Here is a 14,003-nt window from a genome sequence, read left to right on the forward strand (position 1 = left end):
CCCTTACTTGCAGTAGGCAGTTTGCACACGGGCTCATCACTTCCGAGGAGACACGTGTGTATATGTGGGTTGCGGAAGCGCAATATGGGACCTTCAAAACAAAAAGAAAGAACTGTCTAAATGGCAGGATGAACCTGTGGAGAAGAATGTCGGTTTTTGCTGGGACTCACGCTTGTGCGCCTAATGTTTATAACATGTAAGCATAACAGATGTGCACAAAGGGTTGTGAAAGTGGGGGGGCAGCGTGAACAAGGGATTATGACTTCAGAGGAGACACGTGTATACGTGGAGTGCAGAGGCACAGAGACAGGATGGCTGCTTTGAAAAATGGGACCATGAAAACAAAAAGAAAAGCCAGTCTCAATGGCAGGATGAACCTCTGAAGAAGAGTGGTGGTTTGCACTGGGACTGAAACTATTGCGCCTAATGTTTTTCTTTATTCCTCTGTTATCATAGTAATGTTATTTAATATTTGCTGGCAGAGGAAATGTGCTCCTCTGGAAGCGTTTTGCCTCTTGAGGTTGAGTGGTTGCCTGGTGCTGCTGGGATATACTCTCTTTCGGCCCTAGATTAGTATCTGTTGAATTTGCACATTACTTGGAACATGTTAGAACTAGAGTGGAAACAAACATATACAGCAAGGTGAAGAAATGCTTTTTCAAGCGCACACGCTGCATTTACAGGGCATTTAGGTGATCCTGTACCAGTTACCTTGCCGTTGCCGACCACTGTTCTTCCTGCCAGATGGTGTTTGTGACTCAGTGGCACCGCTGCTCCTGCTGAGTAGTGGGGGTGGGGAGAGGAGGTGTCAGGCAGTACGGCGACAGCACGTCTGCTACTATGAAAGTGAGAGCGGAGCTTGAGTTTGCGCTATATAAAACTGCAACAAAACAAAACACGGAACCAATATGCATTAGGCGCACTTCACACATAAGTTAACCCCTGTGTGTTACTTACTTGGGTCGCGGCCCGGCCGCAAATGAGAGTATGTCTGGAGGACTGTCTGTGGCGGGTTGTGCTTCATTGCTGGCTGTCTGAGTTCATGCGAGGCCTAGTCGAGCCTTCACAGGCCACGGAAATTCGAGTTTGCCGCCTAGCCCGCGGCTGAGTCCGCATTGATAGTGAGGCTGTCCTGACTCCTGTGAGTCGCAGTCGGGGCTACCCAGTCACAGTCACAGACCCAGTGGGTCACCGACTTTTCGACTCTGTCTCCCTCGAGTTGGCTGCAGCAATAATTTGGCAGCTGCGGCGGGGTAAAATAGCAGAGATATATCATGGCGGGGCCCACGCTGTGTGAGCAGCACTGCTGCAAGGGGCCCAATCATTAAATATGCAGAGCCGCTTTCTCAAACTCCCCGCTCCAGCAGCAGGAATCGGATGTGACGTCCCCCGTGGCACTGGGTGCCCAACGGCATGTAGTAGTATGTCATTGGACAATACTTCTATGACGACAGTCTGTTCTTCAGAGCCGCACCGCGTGGAATTATTATAATTATGTAATGCTATATTATAGCAGGTGTGAGCCTGTCAGCACTGCCTCAACTCACTGTCACTGCGAGCCCCAAGTCTTGGGCAGAGTGCTTACGTTGGTGGCACGCGGTGACACTTTTAAACAGTACTCAATAGACAAGCTGTCGCCATTACGCACACAGCAGCGTGTTTATTTTTGCATTGCGCTTTTAATTTAAGTGAAAGTGCGATGCAAAAATGAACACGCTGCTGCCTCGGCAGAAATGCACCTAGAGTGTGCCGGGATCCCCTTGCCCTCCCCGTGACCCCCTGCGCCTCTGAGCTGGCTGGAGTAAACATGATTCCAAAGTTGAGAAATATCGTTACGACAGCCGGCAAGCAGACAATCCAGGCGAGACATAAACAGTGACTTGGCGACCAAACCACCGGTCGAAAGGCAAAGCCCTTTTGATGACTTGGTCTCAAGATTTCTGTACGCTTTAACTCACCTTCCCCAGACACCTTTAGTAATTCAGAAATCGTCCATGTCACCAGGGAAGATGATCTAGATAGCGCCAGGGTGGCTAAGACAATGGTGGTTTGCTAATCTGTGCTCACCGTTGTTGGCTCTATGCAAGAGACTGCCACTCAAACTCATTCTGTTATGGAGACTTCAGGACCAAATTTTACATCAAAACCTGACCTAGTTGAATTTGGCTGCATGACTCCTCAAGTAAGGCAGTGCAGCCATCTAGGACTGCCTCCGACATGAATGCAAATCTTAAAAGAAGGCAAGCATCATTCTACCAGACAGTGCTATGCGTAGAAATGGGAAAAGAATGTGCATCTGGTGCCAAAACAATGGTCATAATCCCAGTATGTGCCAATAAGAAGTAATGCTTCTGTATTTACTACATTTGGCTCAATTAAAACTAAAATTATTCTTGATAAAAGTTGATGTAGCTTCCATCACAGTGTATAGGATAAGGCCCTTACAAACTTCTTTGTTCAAACTACTTGTAGTTGAGGATTTTCTGAAAGGACTGAAAAAAGATATTCCCTCCTGTCAAGGGAACTTAATTTGGTCTAAACCAAATTAATGGACCCACCTTTTGAACTCTGTACGGCGACATTGCAACACCTTTCTTAGAAAGCAGCCTTTTTAATTATTACTTCTGCGAAAGATGTTAACACAATACAAGTGTACTCTGCATTAGAACCCTACACTATATTCTACTGTAGTTGAGTAGTATTGAGAACAAATCCAGCATTCTTAACTAAGGTTTTCATATGAACCAGTCTATCAAATAACCAACCTTTTCCCCCAACCATTCCACTTCGACTGAAAAATACAGCCACCCTTGGACCTCAAAAGGGTTCTAAAAGAGTATCTCCTTAAAGCAAAATTTAAGTCTAATCACATGTTTGTTATCTATGATAACTTTAGAAAATGAAAATAAACCTCTAAACAATCCATTGCTTGAGGGGTTGTACTATGCATCTAGCTACCAACAAGCACCAAATATCTTCCTAGTAGACCTAAACGTATTCTACTAGAGCCAGGGCAGCTTCTGACGCATGGCTACAAAATGTTCCTTTTGCAGACATTTGTGGCTTAGCAATTGGAAATCAATGCACAGCTTTTCTAGACATTATTGCCTTGATATATATGCTCAAACAGATTCTAGAGTATGGCATGAACCACTAAAGAATCTCTTCAAGTAGCAATTGGATTGTAAAAATAAACTGTTCACTTTATGTACATCTTTAAATTATTCATTTAACATGATATATATATATATATATATGTATGTATAGATATCTGTTTACATATATTTATTATAAGATAAACCTATTTAAATATATATAAAAGCAGAGAATATTTATTACATTTTTTAATTCTTTCCTTCTGCCCAACAGCTGCTACTGAATTATTAAGCTTACTACTTGATTAAGATGTTTATGACCATCAATGAAGATCTTACGATGTTGAAGAAAAATGTAATTGTAGTCCTAATTCTGAATTGTAAGACTCTTCATTGAAATCAAACAACCCACCCACCTCTCTGGATTTCTTGAGTTGGACATTGGAAAATCTGATCCTGATTTTTTTCGCAGAAAAGCACTGAGTCTGTGAGGCAAATTGCCAGTACAAGGCATCACAAGGTAGAAGTACCTTCTGGAGTTCTTGAAGCCACAGGTCTCTGTTCACTCTGTGTTACATTAGAAGTCTATCAAGTTAATTTTTTTCTACAACTTTTTTACATCCGTTCTATGAACAAATGGATTCCTCACACCCTGTCATGTTGGTTGAACTTCATATCTGTGGTACAGTAGTATGGGTCCAGGCAGACAGGTGGAGAGAATTCAAAATGCTTTTGACTTCAATAGAGATTGCTATGATGCAGAATTGGATTACAAGTTAGTACTCTTTTCTTATTGCACATACACAGAAGTAATATAAATGGCATGACACAATATTTCACTCAAAAATATTGTTCTAGAACTTTTAATGGCAAAGTACAGATTTGCATATTTGATGGTGCCATGAGCAAATTTTCATGTATGATTACCTGGAAAAAAGCATATCTGTTAATAGTGCTGATTCATGGATTGTAGTTTGGAATCCCTGCAAGGGAGTTACCAAAATCCATAATGTAAAAGGGCCTGAATGACATGTTTGGATTCAGTCCCTAGGATGATTTTTGTAATGCCTTAAGCAGTAATAGGTGAAAATTGTGCTTCCTTTGTGGATTATTGATGAGCACTTGAAGGCTACAGTGCATGTCCTGAATGAAATCCAATTACACAGTAACAGCTGTCTCAAAGTTATGGTAATTGAGACTATGATGGGTTACAGACGTGGGACTTGTCATGATCACTGTGAATTATTTTTCCTGATTATAGATACATGTAAGTTTTAAAACGGTTGAACTAGGTGTGTGAATCTCTGGAAGATGTATAGCTATGGACTAAAGTAATGGGTCTGTGACAATATCCCCCCCCCCCCCCCCCCCCCATGTTGCCGTCTAGTTTCAAATCATGCACCACTATCTCCATCTACTGCGTTTCATAAGCACTGTGAAATAAGTCTTTTTTTTTGCTCCAAAAGAAATCTAAGATTGTGGGGCACTTGCATAGTTTGATTCTTCACAATATAAGAATATGTTAAAATGATGATCCATAATGAGGAATAGGCTCCTGAAGCGAGAGTAGTTGAGTATCTGATACTGGGGGATGAACTAACGAATGGTTGTTCTACAGTAAAATGGGTATATCCATTGCAGATAATGGTCAAGCTTTTTCCTCTTCATGTACTTTGGAATTGCTTGTAAATGCCTGGAAAAATTAATACATAGCAGCATATTATATTTGATCTGTAACAAATTTATGCTGCACAGGCAAAATCTTGAGTTGTGCATTCTATGCGCTGACTGTTCTCAATATTGTTTTCAGAGGAGCGTGATCCCTACAAAGAAGTTTACACAGAGATCTGGGTAGAATCAGATGCTGCCGCTTATGCCCCTCCTCCACCAGCCAAAAAACCCCGGAAAAGCACAGAAAAACCGAAAATCAAGGAGATCATAGATGAGCGCACTAGAGGTAAGCAGCAGTAAGAAAACAATAAGTAGACATGCACAAGGGAGACCGACCTTTCATTCCATTTTATCTGAGGAATTGTTTTTCCATTGTATACTGATAAAGGTATATGTTATATGTCAGATAGCTATATGTGACTGTTGCTTCCATAAGAAAGGATGTCAACGAGAATACTCACCTGCTTTATCAGCTAGGATCATATTTTGATGTATCATTCTAATAATCTTTCACATGGAAATGTATGTCTCCGGCATGTAGATGGTAACCACGTTCCATAAAATACCAAAGTATTGACACATTAAACTTACTGGTAAATTTTGTATGATCAACTTGAATACCTCCTTGTAAATAAGTTTCCCCCAAAAGTGATAGATGGTTGTATTTGATATTGAAAAAATAACAATTGATGGATGGAATGCACTACAGAGATCTGGGCCTAAATACATTGTCTGCTTACCCTGCCATTCAAGTTTGGACCAAGCCATATGCAAATCAGTCTCAGCCCTGCTCCTCATGGCAACAGACCAGCTCAAACTGCCAGACCAGTCCTCCCAGGACTGGAAACCAGCATCCTGGGACCTGTTTCAGGGTGTACACCCCTCATCAGCCTGGATAGCTCGACTCCATTGTCATGGCAAGCACGGTACACACATCTGGGCATTCCCATCTCCCTTTGGGTGACAAATGCAAAAAGAACAGTTGATGGACGCAGTACTGAACAATGTCAAACCTTCACCCCATTACAAAGATCTGGGCCTAAATCCATAGTTTTTTGCTCACCATACCATTCCAGTTTGGACCCAGCCATATGTACATCAGTCTTGACCATGCTCCCCCTTGTGAAAAGTCCAGCCCAAACGGCCAGGCCAAGTCCGCCCGGAACGGAAACCAGGATCCTGGGACCAGTTTCAGGGCATCACCCCTCATCAGCATGTATATCTTGACTCCAGTGGCATGGCCAGCACAGGACCCACGTCTGGGCATACCTGTCGCACGTAGGGCGACAAATGCACACAGAGCAATTGGCTGATGAGTGGTGATACCAGGAAATCGGCTCCAGGATGCTTGTTTTCCGGTCCAGGGAGGACCTGGCCTGGCAGTTCAGGCTGGACTATTCCCATGGAGAGCAGGGTTAAGATTGATTTGCATATGGCTGGGTGCAAACTGGGGTGGCATGGTGAGCAAACAAATTATGGATTTAACCCAGATCTGTGCCTGGGGGTGAATAAAGCCAATAGGCCCATTTTTATATTTTGCTGTTTTGACCCTTTGACAAAATCAATTGTTCTAGCTTATTAAATTATGCCCTTTATTTACAGCCATGTAAATAAAGGGCATAATTTAATTTAATAAAACAGAAAAATATTTTCTATAACTGCTTCCCATTTACGTAAGTATTTTGGGGGTCGAGCTTTGTTCTTAATTCACTGCCCTGCATTTGATTTACAATAACACTTGCTGCAAATGGAAAATGTAACTTACTTGTAACCAACTATTCGCAGTGGGACGTGTTGTAGATTCAAATGTGCCACCCACTTGCCCATTAAATGGAAATTTGTACTAGTTGTCTTTATTAATTATTACAAACTACTCTGCTCATGTTTAAGCAGACATACCTTCTCCTTGTGGTGGTGGTTGAGGAGAATAACCTAATATAAGGTAGCACCTGTAAACTGATGCGTTGTGGTTTCTGGTGCATGAGCAGGGGTTGTTCTCGAAAGCAAAGCTTAAACTATTGTAACAAACAAGTTCAAATGTTCCAAACCCAATACTAGATGGCAGGATAGTGCACAAAATGTAATCCACAACATAAGCAGCAAATATTGTGTTACATCTAAGAAATATTTTCCTTACTTTTCTGTCCAGAGACCTTTGTAAATTGACATGTTGTACCTAGACTAGCAAATATCACCGGGTTATGTGTGTTTGTTGATACCAAAGCAGCAATGCACTTCTAAACACTGCCTTTCCTAGTTAGACATTCTGGAGTGATTAACATTTCGAATTTGGAAGCGAGGCCTTCTGTGGCCATACTGTAAAGCCTATCTTTTACTTTGAGCATAGGTGGCCAGCATTGAAGGGTTAAACTAAGGGCCTGATTTATATCCTGGTAGACTGCCTGGTGTCCGCCAGGATAATGGAGTAAATTACTCCCTAGCCCTGGTGGAAGTACCAACTGCCAGATTTATAAATGACCACCAGGCAGGCGATCATTTATAAAAGCTTTGCCTGGAACCACAGTGGCGGTTCCCGTTAAGGTATTTTACTCTGCTGTGGGGCATCAGCAGCAGGGCACAGGGCACGTCCCTGCAGCACAGAGACATTCATTATTCTCCTCATAAAGAAAATCAAGATTTTCTTTCCGACAAGAAAAGATATGATGCTCCCCCTCGTCAAGGGAGTTTACTCCAATGGTGAGGGAGCATTATAATGATTTTACTGTTTCGTACCACCAGGTTTTACTTGCCCTTAAGAAACAGTAAAAAATGATTACATGTCTATCCTTTCAAATTGGGTGGGCGGATATGTAGCCATTTTGCTGACTGCCCTCCCTCCCCAAAGGCATTGGAGGGGATTATTCACAGCAGAGACAGCATAGTCTCTGCTGTAATTAACCCTAAGTTCCGCTCGTATGTAAATGCGGTGGGCGGACCACTATATTGGCGGGGAGCGAACTTCGTTGCGAAGCAGTTCTCTCTCCGCCAATATATAAATCAGGCCCTAACACATGTGGCGTAAGTCCTATGATCCGGCCAAGAAAGCCTTGTACCGCGCCACCACCAAGAAATATCACAGAGCTATTTGTAGGGCCCGAGCCTCCCACTTCTCTCGTGAGTTCAATGCTAGCAATAACCCTAGCAAACTTATCTTTAAAGCACTGAAAGACCTTGCCACCTGCAGAACCTCTACTACTGTGATCTGCTCTCCCTCCCATTGTGAGGATTTGGCCACTTTTTTTGTTGACAAAGTGGAAGGTATTTATCGCGCCTTTCCCAATTCTACTGACCCTCGCCACAGTGCCACAGCTACCTCTAAAACCCCTATGTCATTATCCCATCTCTCAGAGCTCTCTATGGAGGAGTTTGATAAACTTGCTATCAGGGTGAAATCAGGCTCTCCTAAAGACCCCCTGCGGCCTGCACAATTCAGAGATTCCCCTTCCTTTTGCCTCCCTCCTCTTCGTGAACTTATCAACCTGTCCTTGACTTCGGGTTCGGTACCCCTTGCCTGGAAACAGGCTCAGGTGGTCCCTATTCTGAAGAAACCTGCTCTGGACCCCAAAAAAGCAGAAAACTACCGCCCCATCTCGCTCCTCCCGTGGGCTGCCAAATTGACTGAGGCTCATGTCAATACCATTCTTGCTAACCATCTCCATTCTGCAAACATTTTAGATCCTACGCAGAATGGTTTTAGGCCCGGTCACAGTACTGAGACTGCGCTCCTGTACATGGCTGAACACCTTCGTATGCTGGTGGATTCTGGTCATACGGCGGCACTTGTGCTTCTCGATCTAAGTGCCGCCTTTGACACTGTCTCCCATGACATCCTACTCCAACGTCTGGTTGAGGCTGGGGTGGACAAGTTGGCTCTTGATTGGTTCAGATCTTTTCTATCTGATCGCTCCTTCAGGGTCACTACTCCCCCCTTCGAATCCACACCACATGCGATTGCCCAGGGAGTTCCACAGGGATCGGCTTTAAGCCCCACCTTATTTAATCTTTATGTCCAGCCGCTAGCTGATGTCGCCATGCGTGGGAACCTTTCCATCGTGTCCTACGCAGATGACACTCAGCTGGCGGTTGCACTTAGTGGGGTTTCCGATCTCGAAGCAGCCAAGTTCCGCGAGGGACTTATATCCGTGGCCCAGTGGATGAATGACAATTTCCTGCAATTGAACGCTAAGAAAACCGAGGTGCTCATTGTGGGAAAACAAATTCATCTGTGGGGCGATAGCTGGTGGCCTCAAGAGCTCGGCTCCACTCCTACCCCCGTTACTGAAGTAAAAAACCTCGGGGTGTGGTTTGACTCCCAGTTGAGTTTTTCCACCCACACAAAAAAGACTGCTGCATCTTGTTTTGGGATTCTGCGTCAGCTTCGGTCCACTTTTAAATTTTTTGACGCTCCCACCCGCCAACTTATCGTGCAAGCCATGATCTTGTCCAAATTGGACTACGCCAACTCCCTTTTTCTTGGAGTCAACCAGGCTGAGCTCTCCCGCCTCCAACGTGTTCAGAACGCTGCCGCCAGGGCTCTGGTTGGCTTGCCCAAATTCTGCTCAGCTAGGAGAACTATCTATAACCTCCATTGGCTTCCAGTGGCACAGAGAATTAAATTTAAAACTTTGATTTTGACTTTTAAAATCCTTAAATTCTCTTCCCCTCCCATTCTCCAGCAACTCATCTCTCCCTATGTGCCTACTCGCACTCTGAGGTCCTCTGCTTTACATCTTGCCACAATTCCCCGCTTTAAGAGATCCAGGGCTGGCGGACGTTCCTTTCAAGTCCTTGCTGCTAAGCTATGGAATTCATTGCCTGTCCACATCCGGGCCATTGAGGGGCTCCTCGCTTTCAGGAAGGCGGTAAAAACCTTCCTTTTCCCCTTGGCACCCTAGTTCTGTTGTTGTGTTTTCTTAGTTTCGGTCCCCTGGCTTTTGTCCTCGCGCCAGGACGCCCCTTTGCTGGGGCAGCTGCTGCGCGCGTAATAAATCCAGTTAACATAACATAACATAACATGATAGAAGAACTATAGAGTGCATTCCGAATTAAAGAAGGATAGATATTTATCTTCAAGGACCTGGACTCCACCAGAATACAAATTGTAGTTACAATATAAGTTCTCTGGGGGAATGAGAGAGTTTTATTTGGGGAGGTGTAGGAACTGGGCTTCGCTAGGTCCCCGGGGGGTAGCTTGGACCGAGCCGGCAGGCACCCGAAGCTTAGGTGTAAAGTGACTATACAACACATTCATCCACTGAGACAATAAGTGCATGCAAGGACTGAGTCCACACCAGACTGCTTAATTCAAATAAATAAGTATCTGAAAGAGACACGTTAGTGATAGATTCCTTACCTTAGAATATCCCCAGGCGTCAGACTGGATCCGGAAACTTTTGCGTAGCAATACCCCTGCGCGTCGGTAGGCGTCGTCTGTGGCTCCGCGTCCGTCGTCGTCGGCGGCGTTAGCGCCGGAATGACGTCGTCGGAGTACTTAGACGCCGCCCATGCGCGCTGACGTCAGTTCTTCTTTTTTCTGCGCCAGCTAGCGCAGATCCGGAGAAGCTCTACCCCCAGTCACTTTTTGACTGAACTTTTGATCTTTTTGATCACTCATTTTCTATCGAGTCTTCAACTCTATCTGTGCCGGTAGGGATGCCTGGGTTCAAGCCCTGCTCGAAGTGCGACCGACTGATGTCGGTCACGGACCCCCATCGCCGGTGCCTGAAGTGCTAAGGCCTCGACCATGATGATTGAACCTGCTCCGACTGCCGGGCCCTGACGTCGAAGGCTAGGCGGGAGCGGTCCCGCAAGCGACTCGAGCTGAGGCAGTCGGCCCCGCGCCGCTCCAGGTCCCGGTCCCGGTCCCACGGGAGGTCGAGGGTCAGGTCGCGAGGTCGGAGTCATCGAAGCTCCGGGAGTGGACATCGGTCGTCAGGCTCCAAGTCCTCAGGTAAGAGGCATGAGAGGTCGGAGCGACGTCATCGTTCCTCCGACCGGCCCAGACGCTCGCACAATGCGGCCGTGGGTTCGGGCGACACCGCCCACGCGGCTCCGCGGGAGTCACAAGCGTCGCCGCCTGCCCCACACTTTCGGGTCCCTGGGCACGGCGCGACGCCGGAGGAGATCGAGCGGTACCTCATGGCCATGAGGTCCCTCCCTCCTCAGTCGGGTTCCGTGGCGCCTTCGGGCCAATCGGGCCGACCGGAGGTTCTAGCGGGTCCGGTGCTTCGGCTCCGACGCCGCCGGGTGCTGCGGCCCCGGCGCCGCCGGCGACTTCGGTCTCGGCGCCGCAGGACCTCACCGGAGCCGCTTCCGGATCCGGGTCGTCGCCGGTCGACCTTACGACCTCACTTGCGCCGGCCCAACGGGTGTCGCGTCCGCTGTGGACGCTGTCCCCAACGCCTCCTTCGGTCCAACTCTGGCGCTGGAACGGCGCCGCTGGGCGCCGCATCCGACAGCCTTTAGAGATTTTTATTTCCATGAGGAGGCCCCGTCTACTGATCCTGTTTTGCAGGGTACGGGTGACGAGGAGGAGGATTGGGAGGGGTCTGAGGACCCTCTGGCACTAGATTGCCAGTCTCAACAGGACTGGACATATGAGCTTGGGGAGGCCAGTGGTCTTGACACTTCGCCAGACACTGGATTTAGCTCCCCAACGACTGTGGCTTCGGAGGCGGGCTCTACATATAGTGTAGTGTTGACGAAGGCAGCTAAGGCCTTAAACCTTAAGCTCCCCGTCGCGGCCGTGATGACTAACCTCCTCACTGAGGTACTCAAACCGCAGTCAAGCTCCAGTGTGCCTCTGCTGCCGTTCAATGAGGCCTTGTGTGACGTTCTTGTAGGCACTTGTTCCAAGCCCGCCACAGGTCCGCCTGTGGATAGGAACGTGGCCAGACGCTACCGCCCGGCCCCGGGCGGCCCATGCTTTTTGTCCACCCATCCCACCCCCGAGAGTCTGGTCATCCAGGCCTCCAACTCCCAGACCACATTCCCGTCGGCCCCGACCGACAGGGAATCCAAGAGATACCAACAGTTCGGGAAGAAGGTGTTCTCGTCTGTTAGCTTAGGGCTGCGGTCTGTGAATACCGCCTGTCTCTTGGGCCGCTACACCCACACTCTGTGGGACACGGTTGCGGAGGTGCTGCCACAATGCCCGGAGGAGGTCCAGGCTAAACTCGCCCAAACCCTTGCGGAGGGCCGAGATGCAGCACACTTTTCTATCCGGTGTGGACTGGATACAACCGACTCACTGGGCAGGGCGATGGCTACGACGGTGGCGGTTCGACGCCACACCTGGTTGCCGTCCGCCAACTTCTCGGCCGATGTCCAGGCCACACTCCTGGACATGCCGTTTGATGGCCGTCGCCTCTTCGGCAACAAGGCAGACCATGCGCTGGAACGTTTTAAGGACTCCAGGGCTACGGCCAAGTCCTTGGGCCTCACGGCCCCACTGCCCCACGCCAGCAATCGGGTGCCTTTCGCTCCTTTCGTGGCCACGGAAGGGGCGCCCCCCACGTACTGCCAGCCATGCGCCACAAAATGTTCAACAGCGCGGTGGCGGACGTGGAAACCGCCGTGGCGGCGGTCGGGGACAACGGCGAGGCCAGTCCACACCTCCTGCAGCAGCACCCGCCTCCAAACCTTCCGAGTTTTCAGGCTCATGTGACGCCTGTGGGAGGCAGGGTTCGCCATCACCTCTCCCACTGGCGCACAGTCACTTCGGACAGGTGGGTGCTGCAGATCGTCCGAAGGGGCTACTCCCTCCCCTTTGAGGCGACCCCTCCATCCATGCCACCGCAATGCCACCGCGTGTCAGGGGATCACTTGCAACTTCTGCAAGAGGAAGTCACGGCCCTCTTGGCCAAGGAGGCCATCGAGCGCGTTCCTGGCCCAGAAGTAGGGTGTGGATGCTACTCCCACTACTTCCTGGTACCCAAGAAGGGCAAAGGGGGCCTACGCCCTATCTTGGACCTGTGGATCGTCAACGGCTTACTCCGGAAGGAGAAGTTCAAGATGCTGACTTTGGCTCAGGTCCTTGCTGCCCTGGACCCGGAAGACTGGATGGTAGCGTTGGACTTGCAGGACGCTTATTTTCACATCCCCGTCCTGCCGGCCCACCGGCGTTACCTGCGGTCCACGGTAGGCCAAGAGCACTTTCAGTTTACCGTGCTCCCCTTCGGCCTTACCAGCGCCCCACGGGTGTTCACGAAAGTGATAGCGGTGGTCACAGCTCATCTGCGCCGGTTAGGGGTTTCAGTCTTCCCCCTACCTAGACGACTGGTTGTTGAAGGCGGGCTCGCCCCAGACAGTCGTCAGCCACCTCCAGACTACGGCCGACCTCCTGCATTTGCTGGGGTTCTCCATCAATGTGCCGAAGTCGCACCTGTGTCCCTCTCAGAAGCTCCTCTTCATCGGAGCGGTTCTCGACTCGGCGCAGTTTCGGGCTTACCCTCCCGAACAGCGCGTTTGGGATATACAGGCTATGATTCCAATCTTCCAGCCGTTATCCCGAGTCTCGGTCAGGTTGACGCTGCGGCTTCTGGGGCTGATGGCCTGGTGCATCACGCCCGGTGGCGGATGCGGTCTCTGGAGTGGGACCTGAAGTTTCAGTGGGCCCAGCATCAGGGCAACCTGTCCAATCATGTCTTGATCTCGGAGGACACTGTGAGACAACTGCAGTGGTGGCTCACGGACCGCGATTGGGTCAGTGGCAGATCCCTCTCCCTGCCCCACCCGGAGCACGTGGTTGTGACGGACGCGTCCCTCCAGGGCTGGGGAGGCCACATGGGAGAGGCGGAGATCAGAGGCCTCTGGTCTCCGGCGGAGTCCCGGCTCCATATCAACCTTTTGAAGCTGCGGGCGATTCGTCTAGCACTGAAGGCATTCCTCCCCTCTGTCCGAGGGAGTGTAGTGCAGGTGTTCACCGACAACACCACCGACATGTGGTACTGCAACAAACAGGGCGGGGTGCGGTCGTGGACCCTATGCCAGGAGGCTCTGCGCCTCTGGCAGTGGCTGGAACATCAGGGCGTGAACCTGGTGGTTCAACACCTGGCAGGTTCTCTGAATGCCAGGGCGGACGAACTCAGGCGTCGGTGCATGATGGATCACGAATGGCGTCTGAACTCGGACGTGGCGCAAGGTCTCTTTCAGCAATGGGGAGAGCCTTGGTTAGATCTATTCGCCACAGAAGAGAACGCGCAATGTCATCAATTCTGCGCGTTGGAATTTCCAAGG

At 48.9% G+C, this 14,003-nt stretch overlaps 1 protein-coding gene across 5 annotated transcripts in view; it reads left to right on the plus strand.

The window, feature by feature from the left end:
- The window catches only part of DNMT3A (DNA methyltransferase 3 alpha), a 1,977,379-nt gene that overhangs the window by 1,323,972 nt on the left and 639,404 nt on the right, over positions 1–14,003 (plus strand). For all 5 annotated transcript variants that reach the window (XM_086928111.1, XM_086928112.1, XM_086928113.1 and 2 more), the window contains one exon: positions 4,906–5,052. In XM_086928111.1, coding sequence (XP_086784237.1) covers positions 4,906–5,052 — 147 coding nt within the window. The remainder of the gene's footprint in view (positions 1–4,905; positions 5,053–14,003) is intronic.

The sequence above is a fragment of the Lissotriton vulgaris genome, chromosome 6, assembly GCF_964263255.1.
Source record: "Lissotriton vulgaris chromosome 6, aLisVul1.2, whole genome shotgun sequence".
Lineage (NCBI taxonomy): Eukaryota > Metazoa > Chordata > Amphibia > Caudata > Salamandridae > Lissotriton > Lissotriton vulgaris.